The following is a 13,159-nucleotide window of genomic DNA, read 5'->3' as shown; positions in this document are numbered from 1 at the left end:
CCAAACATCATGTAAAGCCACACGACTAAATACATGTTTATCCAAAGACAACAACAATAGCATCGAAGAACAACACCATCTCGGCAAAGAACCCAATAAGTAAGGAAGCCACTACCATACAAACTAGCAAACTTAAAACCACAATTAAAAGTAAAGTAAACCAAACCAACAAGCAAATGCAAGAAGACAACATACAAACCAGCCAATTAAAACCAAAATAGAGATTTCGAAGCAAAACGCAAGTGATCTATGAAACCCTAACCCTAACTTTACCAAACACCCATCGTGATTACCTTTTTTCCGGTAATCCCCTAATAGTGGCGTTAGAGCTAGCTAGCCAAGACACCTAAAACGACTACAACATCCCTGAACAACCGGTTTTGTATCCCGGTCTTCCTTCTTGGAGGTAAGGACTTGCAACTGATCAAGACCTTTGAAATCTCCATGCCACCCAAAAGAAAACACACCCCAACACAAGTGGCCGCCGGAGAAGATGGTATTATACCCTAAGGTAGGGGTGTTAAAAAAAACCCGAGCCATTGACCCGCTGACCTGCAAAGTACCCGACGGATTTTTTTGATTTTTTTTTCCAATTTCACATATCATATTTAATTTGCGGGCCGGGTAATGGGTTGACCTCTGAGTGTTGTGGGTACCCGTTTAATTACCCGTATATATTTTTTTATAATTTTTTTTCTTGGCTGGAAACCCTCTTTACTCCTTTAGGGAATTAGGGTTACTCTAAGTGTAGGCTGTAGCTGCATCCCACTCTCACATCTCTTCTCTCTTCTCTCTTACTCTCAAACACTCACTCTCAATTTCTCAAACACTCACTCTCATATCTCAATTTCTAAGGCAACCACCGTCCTCCCTCTCAGGCAACCACCTTCCTCCTTTTCTCGACCACCGAACCTCTACAGTCCCTCACCGTCAGCCGCATAAGGTTAGTCTTTGTTCGAATTTTTTTGGGTTAATCTATTTGTTGATGGTTGTTTATATTTAACTAGTTTTGACCTCGTGCAATGCACGAATTTATAAAGTATGATTTATTAATAATAATAGTCAATTGAAATTAAATGTCTTACGCAACAATTTTTTCTTTTTAAAATTTAAATTTATGTGTTACAAATATATCTAAATAAAATTTATTAAAATAATTTAAATTTTTATTAATAGTTTTCTTTTTTAAAAAATACTTCCTCCGTTTCTATTTAGTTGACGCGTTTGATTTAGGCACATGTATTAAGGAGAGGAGAGAGAATGATAGAGAATGAAAAAGCAAGTGAGGTAGCTTGTAAATGCAAGGTAAAAAATTTACCCAAAAAGGAAACGTGTCAACTAAAAAGAAACTTCCTAAAAAGGAATATGTGTCAACTAAAAAGAAACGGAGGTAGTAGCATTTTAGAGGGAAATTTTTGCACAAAATTATGCCAAGTGTCCCCTTCAGTGATTACTTTAGTATATAGTATATAGATTTATTTTCAATTACATTTTTAAGGGTTAAATAATGATGGTTTCCTTGTTAATTCTTTGATCAGAAAATGTCTTCTGATGACTTGACGGGGGCAAAATCGAATCAAACAAATGGAGATGATGATTCTGATGATCTTCAAATCTTGGAGGTGGCTTCATCAAGGCCTAAGAAAAACAGATCTTTTAATAAATAAACACATCATTTTTTTTTATGAAAAAAGGTTTTTTTTTTTCATTAAATCATCAGGTTTTTAAAGCTATATACAACAGGTTTTTATTTATTTTTTTTTAAAAAAAATATAAATACCGGGTACCCACTTTTAGCGGGTCGGGTAATGGGCCGCTTAAATAACTACCCGCACTTCCAGGTACCCGAAATCCCGAGTACCCGGTTATGAATACCCCTACCTTGAGGAACCCTGACCGAAACCCTTACTTGAAAGAGGTTAAAGCTTGTTGGAACTGGAACCACACACACGAGAGAAGCGACGTTTATAATAACGCAATTAACGAAAGGGGTTTCTCACCAGAGCTCTTATCGCGTCTCCCCGGTGTGTGTTGAGGAGAGAGGAGAGATTTTGGGTTTTTTATTAAAGAGAAAGTTTTGTTACATAAATTATTTACATCATCTCACCCCATTTTAAAGTGCATTTGAACCCCAATTTTCTTAAATAGTGTAAAAAGTGTGTTGCAACTATTAAATAGCACAGGAAGTAATTTTTAAAATTTATTTCATTACAAAATTTAAGATATTTAAGGATAAAAATTTGCAAATAAAATAATATCTTGAGCTAATTTTTTTCAGTGAGATTAGATTGGATCTGATCTATTATAAACTAGAGTCATGCTTTATTATTATGTCTATGCAAGTATGCAAGTTGAAATCTGAGTCTAATTTTTTTGAGTCAATTTTGAATTGAATTGATCGGGTCATATTTTGACACCTTTAAATTATACAAACGTGTTGTTCCTCGATGGTTGCTCTAAGTCTTTTACTAGTACTTTTGTTGTTTGAAAATTTTTCTTTATGAAAATCTTTGCATTTGAACAATATATTTGAGGGTGTAACTTTGAAAGAGTAGCCGCCGAGTATTTTTTCATGGTAACTCATAAACCCGTTAGATGTAAATCCAACATGACTTCCTCTAAATTGTCAATGAAGCAAAGAAATTGTTCTTGAGATGACTTATCCATTCAACCCAAAGACGAAGAGGAAAACTTAAATCAAATGGATACTGGAGGCTTCAGAAGAATACTTCCCAATTTTTCTTTGTATACTTTCCATGGAATTTCCACAAATGTTGGGTTGATATTCACCATGATTGGTCCATGATCTTGGGATGATTTATCTATTCCTTTGTATACTTTCCATGGAAGTCTTTTAGGGTGTTGGATATAAGTTCGTAAAATTCCAACGGTACACTATCAATCACCTCTCCCATGCTCAACAACCTGTTTAGGGATGCATCAATAGTACAATAGCTTCTTTAACTAAGCAACTTCATGATAAGACGTGATCATAAAAAAAAGAGGACAAAAAATTTCCAACTGACGATAATTATGAAGCTAGAAATGGTTGTTACAACTTAAAAATTCCAGCATAGATTATCAATTATCATTGATACATTCTTCATTGTCCCTCTTTACCAGAATGTAGATAACAACTCGGTGACTGCTATACTCAGGATGAAACTCCGATTGATCCACTTGACCTATCCAAAAATCTTTTATGGCAGATTCCAGGAAAAGTTCAAGAATCGCATCTGAAGAAAGAAAGATTGTTAATCTGCTGCAGACATGCAGATAATATAAAGTAGTGAAGAAGAATTGTACCATTGCGCAGTTCCCCAGATAAGATAACTGTCGTGTGTCTGTCACAAAGTTGTTTTAGGGTAGATAACAAATCTCCAACAGCTTCTTCACTGTAGATAACATCTGAACCTAGCACTAAGAGAATTCATAACATCAACAGAGGAAAGATCAAAGAAATGAGAAGAATAAAACCTCAAAAAGATTTATAGATGTTCTAGATTTAAGACAATGGAATCAGAGGTGCAGCTTGAGACAGCCAGTTGAAGGTAAGGGGAAAATAAAAATCCAGGCTAAATCATAGAATAAAGTTAATAGAATAAGAATCAGTCGATACCAGAATGAGGAAACTTTTCAAATCTAGTGACAAAGAAGAGCTAGACCCTAATTGCTATGGGACGTGGAAAGTATACAAAATTATCAGACTAAAGGAAGCAGAAAATAATTAAGCTCTGCCTGAATACCTTATTGCTCATCTCCCTTGAAGCAAGAAGCGACAAGCAATATTAGAGCTCTGAGTTTAGACTTTAGCGTGCATCCGCTAAAAGATTACATTATGGTTAATCTACAATAAGACCAATACAGTAATGAGATACAGATATCAAATCAAGGCTTATATCCTATTGTTGTCCCTACTATATCAATTTAAAAGGCAACATTTCAAGGCTAGTTTGAATAGCTTTGGCATATTAGTCAAATAGAGTAGAAAAACTTTTCGACAAAGAAGTTAGGATATCTAGTAATGAACCGGGGAAAAGAGCAATTATATCACCAGCTGATCCAGATGAAGGCCCATCTTTTACTGAATTAATGTTTATGTTGCCTTTTAGAAAATTTTTATAAAGTTGAAAATCACTGCCTTAAACATTTCAAGTCAGCTAGCTTGCTTGGTAAGTCAGAATTGCATAAAAAAAAATACTCATTAAGTTATTCATATGTGTTTGAAACGAGTAGTATGACTAGTTTCAACAGCTTTGGCACATTAGTCCTCTTGTTTATGAAAATGAAAGCTAATATTCATCTTACTCATAATTGCGTAATCGACAACCAAGGGAGATTTAGTTATGTTATACTTATTTCTTTTTGTTCTGTCCCTTGTTTTTTTTCATAATGGAAAAAGAGGAAAGCTAATATTCATTTTATTTTAGAGCAAAATTTGAAGGGAAGCAAAGTTCATTCTTATTTTCTGGCTGGTGATCACAAATGTAATGCATGTATATAGAAAAAGCCAATCAGCCAAACTCAGATAAATATAATGGAGTACAAATTTTGATTGGTTGTATAAATGCAACTAGTGCATGATATCAAGACATGTAAAGTAAGACGAGCTACCCTATAAAAAAGTTAAAGCAAAAAGATTGTGGCAAAAGCTTACCATAATTTGGCAATGGATCAAGTACATCAGGATCAGGATCTTCTCCCCAGATGAGTTCGCTGACCATTCCCGAGCCCAAAATGTCACTAGAGTTTAAATTGGTGTCAACATTCTTTTTCAACAGCCTCAGCCTATCGGGAAGATCTGTTAATGTAACCTGTGCACCAGAAAGAGCTGCAATGCAGCTTGGAGTACACTTACTATAAGTCTAAAGCCAGTCCAAAGAATAGAGAATAATTCATGATCAATTACAGATTTAAGTCAGAAACTCCAAAGTCTCAAATATATTCTTTTTTATGATTCGACATCTTACATACACAATTACTCTTAGAATTGGATACTGCTGGACCAGACAAGCTAGTGAACCAGAAAGCTGTTTATTTACCTCATTATACCTTGGGTACAGGTTTAAAGCCTCTTTAAATAAGAAGTATTCACCTGGTTAATCATGAATAACTTTCACTTTTTTTTTCTCCACCTTTTTTCTCTCTAGATAAAGAACAGGAGACTTATATCTAATAAATAAATAGTTTGAAGATAAAATAAAAACTATATGGTAAGCTGTTTTATACCCGACTAATCCACAGCCAGAGCCCAACTCAACAACTTTTTTCCCCTGAAGAAGCAACTTCTCTGAGTCCACCGCATGTTCCAAAAATTTCCCTAAAACAATACCACTATCCCACATTACTGATCCAGTCACTCCGGGTGTCATCTGCAATTATATCAGCTCAATTAAACAAAACTCAAAATCACGGTTTAGCTGGTGAAAGAAAGACAGCAAAGAAATCACAGAAAATTCAAAGCCTTTGAAGTGAACAATACATCATGAGGAAAACAGCAAGTATTTCCTCCATTCTTTTATAATCGACACTTTTCTTTTATCACGTTTGATAACACATAAATTCAATTGTTTATATCTAATTATCAATAAGTAAAAATTATAAATAAATACTCTGAAAATACACATTGAGGCGAATCTAACAAGATTCCACATAATTATGTTTTTTTTATTAATTATATATTACTCCCTCCGTCCCCAAATGATAGTCCCTTATGGCCTATTTTTAGTCCCAAATTGATAGTCCCATTTGCTTTTTTCAAGTACCATTAATATCAATTTTTTATCAAAATTCTCTCCAATTGCAACAATATTTGTGCAAATTTAACTTTTCAATGTAAATTTTGTTTTTCAATGTACTTTTATTACTTTTTCTCTCTCTACTATTTTACATACCCAATGTAAATTTATATTTCCAATGTAATTTTACTACTTTTATTTAAGTTTCTTAATTCCCGTGATTTTTGCCCATAAGGGACTATCATTTGGGGACGGAGGTAGTACAAAAGTTAGTCACAGTAGAAACAGGGAATACTGTCAAAAAAAAAAAAAAAAAAAAAGAACATTGGAAGTATATATCTAATTATTGTTGTTGTTAATGAGCCGAGCCTACTCGTGAACTTCGATCTCAGCTCGGTCAAAGCTCGACTCGGCAGGGCTCGATTCAAGTTCGGATTCGGCTCGAGACTAAACGATACGATACACGAGCCATGCTAAGCTCGGCTCAAAAAGCTCATGAGCAGCTCGAATTAACGTAAAATAAATATTTTATGTTTTTTTATACATTTAAATAAAGTTAACAAGTTTATAAGGACAATAACAGCAGTCCACTACTAAAACTTGGGTAGTTGGGCAAGTTATGTTACATGAATTATGTATTTATGGGCCTAAATTAGCCTAATATCAAAATCGAGCTTATAACTAGCTTGATTACGAAGAATTCGAACTGAGCCAATTTACGACTTAGAGCGGAGCCACAAGCTTGAGCCAAGCTCAATTTTCAAGGCTCGACGAACTACGAGCTCAAGCCGAGCCTTCGAACTCACAAGCTCATTGACAGCCTCGGCTCGGCTCATTGACAGCCCTATATCTAATTATAGGTAGAATAGTAGTGCAAGTGCTAATGTGAAGTACAAAAAATGACAAAGAGTGATACACTCCTGCATATCTTCAATTCAGGGTCTCTCACAATACTCTCCCCAAACTTGAAAGTATGTCATGTTAATACTTTAATAGAAGCTATAAGAATGTTGGAGAAACAGATTAAGAGTCTTTGAATACTTTAGTAAGTACAAGGTTATAATGACACATATCACTGCAATTAAATATGGTTATATCAATATATATACAGTACAAAAGATTGTCATAACCACCTGTGGGTCTAGGTGGGCTCTTTGGGTGAACTACTTCAGGATGGAGCAGAAAAGTTACAAAATTGATTATGAGGTCCATCATTTGTCGAATTCTTTGTTACATTATTTTGTTCTTTTAATTTTATCATTCTTAAACTACATCGATACAAACTGTGTTATTTTTAAGGTTGTCATAACATATGGGGGAAGACGAGGGAGAGAAGCCCACTAAAAAAGCTCAAAGTGAGTTTCCATCTTAAAACCAATTAGCAATAGAAGTAGAATTCCACTTGGGTTAGAAACCAAAATTTCTTTGAACTATCTTTCAATGTTGGAAAAATAATACTCAGAGTTACATTTAACAAATTCTCCCTCAAGTGTGTGCATAAAATACTCTCTCCAATAAAAATAGGTTAACAACGCACCCAGACCCTAAAAATAAGGAGGCAGCTATAGGTGTTTGTATATGGTGCAAACTACCCAACTGAGTTCGAGTATCGATTTGTTATAGCAGATGGAGGATAGACAATGGAGAGGAGCTCCCTAACAAAGCCCAAATTAAGGTTCTCTTTTAAAATTGGTTAAGAGGGGTAGCCTAGTTGGGTTATAAGGTAGAGTTTTTAGTTTTTCTTTCAATATGGGCACATAACACTCACCCATTTGCACTAAACGATACTTAAGAAAGTGCTTGAAAAAATGGTTTGAAGAATAATACATTGCAACATACCACCTGAAACTACATGGAGGTAGTGTTTGACTCTCCATTAGACCCTATTGATTTGAAATACTTGCTTCACAAAGCTAGAGATTAGAGGATAACCCGACACAATTAATTTAATTCATCATGATCCAAATCCAAAAAAAAAAAAAATGCATTTTTTATCATACATGGCTCTTTCTGCTTTGTTAAAAAAATTCCAATTTCTTGCCAATGGGAGATGCATTTTCAATAGTCAAGAAAACATGAAATGTATACAAAGACAGTTATATGTGTACTCCCTTGGCAATGAAATAATACTCGCATATAATATCTGTAAACCAAAAAAAAGATAGTCTCCTTCAAAAAGTTTCAATTCGTATTGAATCTCAACACATGTCTGCCTGAGTGATGAAGAGAGCACAAGCATGCCATATAATTTTAACTACATAACTGGTGGAAACTTGCTGAATCCATAGGTATGAGGTAAGTGGACAATGTGGCTATTACCTTCAGTTGAGAACGTTTTGTCATTTAAAAACACCAGCTACACTTCATGATTAACTGACAGGGGATTATTTCTGCGTATAACTGCGTTCATGAAAATTTATGTAGATCGTACAATACTTTTGAGTAGTATCACATATGACTTTTGCCAACACGAAAACTGCCCTCTGTTAGACTATAATGAAAGACATAATAATTGTTGTTTATTTAAGATACAAGAGCCAAATTCTAATAGAATGCCAGCCTCCAAACACTAGACAAACCAGAATAAAATGCAGTTTATATAATATTAAAGTTCAATTAAATGTAGCAGCTTATTCATAATTCATACATGATTTATGCCTTTATAGTAATGTATCTTTCGTTTTTCAAAACCAGTTTTAGAGAGCATAAAAGATTAAAGTCCAAGTTATTATACATTTATACTAGGATCAAAATATTCAAATTGTGTCAGCTATTTCATTGTTTCTCAAATTTCATAAGATTAAACTGTGATAACCCTCTTGCTCAATTTTCATTCAAATTAAGGGACAGTTCTTTTTAATTTTAATCAAAAAGGTCAAATGACTTCATTCAATCAATCAATCAAAGCCTTAATCCCAATAGTCATCGGATAGTTTAATGTATGTAATTCAAGATATATACAACTAAAGCTAATTGTATAGCCTTAATTGTATAACAATTCATCAAAAATGCTAAATACAAAACAATCTTAAACAAGAAAACCCCACATAAATTAGTGTGACAAAGAAGCAAAAAAACGATGTAAATAAAAAAGGTGAAAAGAGAGGAGTACCAGAGAAGATGGAGACTGAAGAATGTTGATAGAATGGCCAAAAGCGTCGAGACGGAGAGAAAGAGAGGATTGATGAACAAAAGCGTTTGGTTTGGAAAAGATGGGTTGTTGAAGACCCCATAAAAGCATGATTTCCTCTGATGGGTCTTCGATTAACTTCACAAATCCACCATAACACCCTAATTTTACTTTAACATCCTCCTCTTCTACTTCTACTTCTGCTTCTGCTACTGCTACTGCTACTGCTTCTTGTACTGTCTGCTTGTTGCTCATGGCGTTTTCTGGGACAAATGTTAAAAGGCTGCCCTTTGTATACGGAGCCACCTTGGTTTTTTTTATTTATTTATTTATTTATTTATTTTTTTTTTAAGGTAAGAGAAAAACAAAACATTAAGAAATCCTTCGAAAATTCCTAATGCGAATAGGGCTGTGCACGGTGCAGTTTGGTACCGCAAAATTGCGGTTTGTGATTTTTTTCAAACCGCACCAAACCACAATTCTATACAAACCGCACCACAAAATACAGTTTGGTGCGGTGCGGTTTGCGGTTTTTCCATAATTTTTTTACCTCACAAATAATGATCATTTGCTAATTTTTTGTTATGAATTTTTTACTTGGAAACTGTACGACTATGCAAATAATTCAATAGTAGTGCTTTACTTCAATGCTAATAGTGACCCAGTGACATGCCAAGGCAAACATGAAGCAAAATCATTAAGTAAACCACTCCATTACAACTCCAAAGCACAAGAAACGGAGAGTAATAAGAAAGGAAAACTTTGGTTTTCTTAATAATGACCCACACAATTCAATACATATAAATACATTATAAGAGTCTTCTTTCCATATAAGAGTCTTTGCATTAAATTGTGGTTTGCGGTGCGGTTTGGTTTGAAATTTTTTTGAAACCGCACCAAACCGCAAAACCGCGGTTTGGTCAAATTTAAAAACCGCACCGTAATTTTCAAACCGCAAACCGCACCAAACCGCAAAATTGTGGTTTGGTTTGCGGTTTGGTACCGTACTCTGCATAGCCCTATATGCGAACCTCCATACCTAAATGGTGTACTCCTTTCTTGTTTATAAAGTACCGACGGTGTTTTTTTTATATTGTGTATTATAACCTTTTCATTCTTCTCTACTCAAACTTATACCTCACTACATATTATTTTAATAAATTCAATTAATTTTTCTTAAACTCCATAAAAGTAAAAGTGTTTCATTTATTTAAACGCTGAGGGAGTATTAGTTTCTCAAATTTCACGATAGTTAGAGAAAGATAAAAAGTAGAGAACATTGTACGAAAAATAAAAAACTAAAAATATTGTATAGAAAAGGTACAAAATAAATAAATAATGATTGCTTTGGGGTTTTTCTGGTCTCTCACTCCCTTTCGGGAGAGTTACGTCACTAAGACTTAAATATATTATCTGTACTTGCAAAATAACAAAGACTCTGATTGGTATGAGCTCCGCCTCCGGTGATCAAGTTAGTATCCGTAGAAAGATATGAAAAGGTGCGGAAAAGATAAAAGTGAGATCTTCTCGGATTTCGAGATCAGGTGTTTTCTCTGATGTGAGAAATTCAGGTGTTTGTAATAAATGAACGTGTCCCCAAAATGGGGGAAATCTCCCTATTTATAGGGGTGGTTGGAAAATGTGTCCTCCCTTAGGTCACTCTAACCTAGATTTGGTGGGATGCGCCGTTTTAGAGCTTTCTCTGGAATTAGGCCCTCCCTTAGCAGATATCCTGAAATTTTCTATTTGCTCTTTTCATTGATACAGTTGGTCTACGCCTGATGCTCACTTCAGCAAACTACAACAAGGTAACCGTCTCTCCCCTCCTTAGCTCTTTCAAGCTTTTACCGTTTGTACATATATAATTATTTAATAAATGGATTCACCATCAACACACACGGCACAACATGGGACAGTAGTCGGCCGGTCTCCTAGTACGGCTAATCTAAGACTGGGGGTGCTGTCTCTGGATGTATGAACCTGCTTTGCTCATCCCCGAATCCCACCGTCTCTATGTCTGTTGGGGGTGTTAAAAAAAACCCGAACCGGTCTCGGGAGAGTTGCGTCTCGAAGACTGGTCCGACGCGGTCTGTTCTTGCAAAACAACGGAAACTCCGGGTGGTTGGAGCGGAGATCAGGTGAGATCTTCTCGGATTCTGAGATCAGGTGTTCTCTGATGAGAAAGAATGTGGGATTGTAATAAATGATTGAATGTATCCCCAAAATGGGGGATATCTCCCTATTTATAGGGTTGTTGGGAAAAGTGCCCTATCCTAGGTCACTCTGACCTAGGTTTGGTGGGCCGCGCCGTTTTTGCGGCGTTCTCAAGAATTAGGCCTTGATGGCCGCAATTCAGCTGATAACTGAGGCGGCCACGTGTCAGCTGATGAGTGGTCCATGTGGACCTGTCCAGGCCTGACATGTGGGCCTCTCTGATTGGTCCACGTGCCTAGGGTATTTTTACCTTAAACATTTTCTCTCACAGGGGTGACGTGGTGGGCCACGTAGCGTCTATGACACGTGTCCCCCCTGCGAGTGGTAAATAGTAAAAGCGATTGTTCATCACCTTCTGGGGTGTGACGGGGATGCCCCCGTTTTACCCATTATAAATTGGGTTTTACCTCGCCCCCCTTTCCTCCTCTCACTTGCTTTGACCTGAAATCTTTTTAGAGAGAGAAAGAGAGATTCTAGAGAGAGAGGCTCTACTCCCGCTTGCATCAAGTTTCCGAAGCTTTCAAGTGCGTCAGGCTCTAGTCAGGATAACTTTGCGACTGACTATCAACAGCCGGCTAGGGGGCCAATTCTTCCAGACCCAATTTTAACTAGAATGTTACCCAAGGACATTGCCCTCCTGAACAGTAACTTTGATGCCTTCATAGATGCACATCCCATAGGGAATGGGTGGCAAATAGAAGTTCCACCTCTGGAGGCAAAGGTTGCTTGGGGAGACGATATAGATAATACTAACAATTATTTCATCTGCTATGAGGCCGTAATCAAAGTCGGTCTTCGCTTTCCCCTTCACAAGGGGATTAAGAAAGTTCCGAGGGGAGTATGATTTGGGCGTCTGGCACATTCTGAGCTACATCGCCGCCTGCGAGTTTTAGAATATAGAGCCAAGTTTTGTCTCTTTTGCTCATATGCACTATATGAGCCGAGTACAAGGCGGGTATGGGCTTGGTACACATTGACCACCCACCCGCAGTTTCTGATGAGTTTAAAACCATCTAAATGGACCGGCTGTAAGGTGAAGTTTTACTTGATCTCCTCGCCCACACTGGGGCACAACCTATTCTTACGCCAGTACATTAAAGAGTCAGCCTTGCTGGGTAAGAAGGGTGCTCTTCCTCGTATCCCGTCTACGGCTTACGAGCAAATGATGGGGCCTGGATTTTTTGAGACCACGACTGAGCCCATGATGGGGGATGGGACTCAGATAATTGTTTTAAAGAACTGGATTTCCCATCCAGACTTCCTGAAGGATAAGGCCTTCCTATCTCCCTGCAGCCTTGCACCATGTTCACCAAGGGTATACACCCAGCAATTTCCCGCCTCGGTTAATGCACTGTTCGATTATTCGAGTTTATTTAGGTAACTGTTTCCTTGCTTTTGCAAAAGAAGCTTTGAACATGGTTGATCCAAACAAGACTTCGGCTAAGTCTGCCGCGCAGCTGAGAAAGGAACAGCTGCAGGAGAAACAGGCGGCCCTAGTGTAATACCCTGTATTTTTTATGTATTTTATAAATTATTTATTTAATTATTAATATAGTTTGGGTCAACTGATAAGTGTCATTTATGTCGCTATTTTTAGGAGTTTTCTTGTTAGTTTTTCATAGTTTTTCTATCTTTTTACTTGGTTTTAATATCGTTTTACTACATTTGTCATGTTTATGTGTGAAATGTCGTTATTGCTCAATTTTGGCTTTTCTTGCATATTTTGGTGGCTTATGACATTAGATTAAACTTTATTGGTTTACTCTTATGTTTAGGAACACTTGGATAAGTTCATTGCTCAAGATTGAAGAAATATAAAACATAAAAGAACAAGTAATGAAGAAATGTGCACTTGATTTGCAAAGATCATACTTCAAACGCCTATATCTTTTGATCTACAAAACATTTTGGGGCGATTTTAATTGGAGATGAAAGCTTATCTTGAGAGCTTTCCAACGACAGGTCATATTCTCAATTCCGATGTAAAACGTGGGAGATATGCTCATTTGAAGCTGAGCAGTTTGCCTAGTCCGCAGCCAGGAGCGCCCGCTCCTCAAGGCCGCACGCCCGCTCCTCA

General features: G+C 36.5%; 1 protein-coding gene across 1 annotated transcript; it reads right to left on the bottom strand.

Annotated features, from left to right (window-relative positions):
• Positions 1–3,032: 3,032 nt before the first annotated feature.
• LOC145612131 (uncharacterized) lies at positions 3,033–9,143 on the bottom strand. The gene is made up of 5 exons (XM_081667503.1): positions 8,851–9,143; positions 5,230–5,372; positions 4,658–4,842; positions 3,307–3,420; positions 3,033–3,236 (listed from the first exon to the last, which is right to left on the bottom strand). The coding sequence occupies exons 1-5, from the start codon at positions 9,121–9,123 to the stop codon at positions 3,082–3,084; spliced, it is 870 nt and encodes a 289-aa protein (XP_081523629.1). The 5' UTR covers positions 9,124–9,143; the 3' UTR covers positions 3,033–3,081.
• Positions 9,144–13,159: the final 4,016 nt, after the last annotated feature.

Source organism: Chenopodium album, chromosome 24 (genome assembly GCF_948465745.1).
Source record: "Chenopodium album chromosome 24, dcCheAlbu1.1, whole genome shotgun sequence".
Lineage (NCBI taxonomy): Eukaryota > Viridiplantae > Streptophyta > Magnoliopsida > Caryophyllales > Amaranthaceae > Chenopodium > Chenopodium album.
The sequence above is the reverse complement of the archived record's forward strand: the minus strand, read 5'-3'. Positions and strand labels throughout refer to the sequence as shown.

Bases quoted from the DNA above. Each gene is read 5' to 3' on its own strand.
- LOC145612131 (XM_081667503.1), bottom strand. From the start codon at position 9,123: ATGAGCAACAAGCAGACAGTACAAGAAGCAGTAGCAGTAGCAGTAGCA. The intron at 4,843-5,229 runs GTATAAAACAGC...GTGTACTCCAAG, and splicing joins TCTGGCTGTGGATTAGTCGG to CTGCATTGCAGCTCTTTCTG. The intron at 3,421-4,657 runs GTAAGCTTTTGC...GAATTCTCTTAG, and splicing joins TGATCCATTGCCAAATTATG to TGCTAGGTTCAGATGTTATC.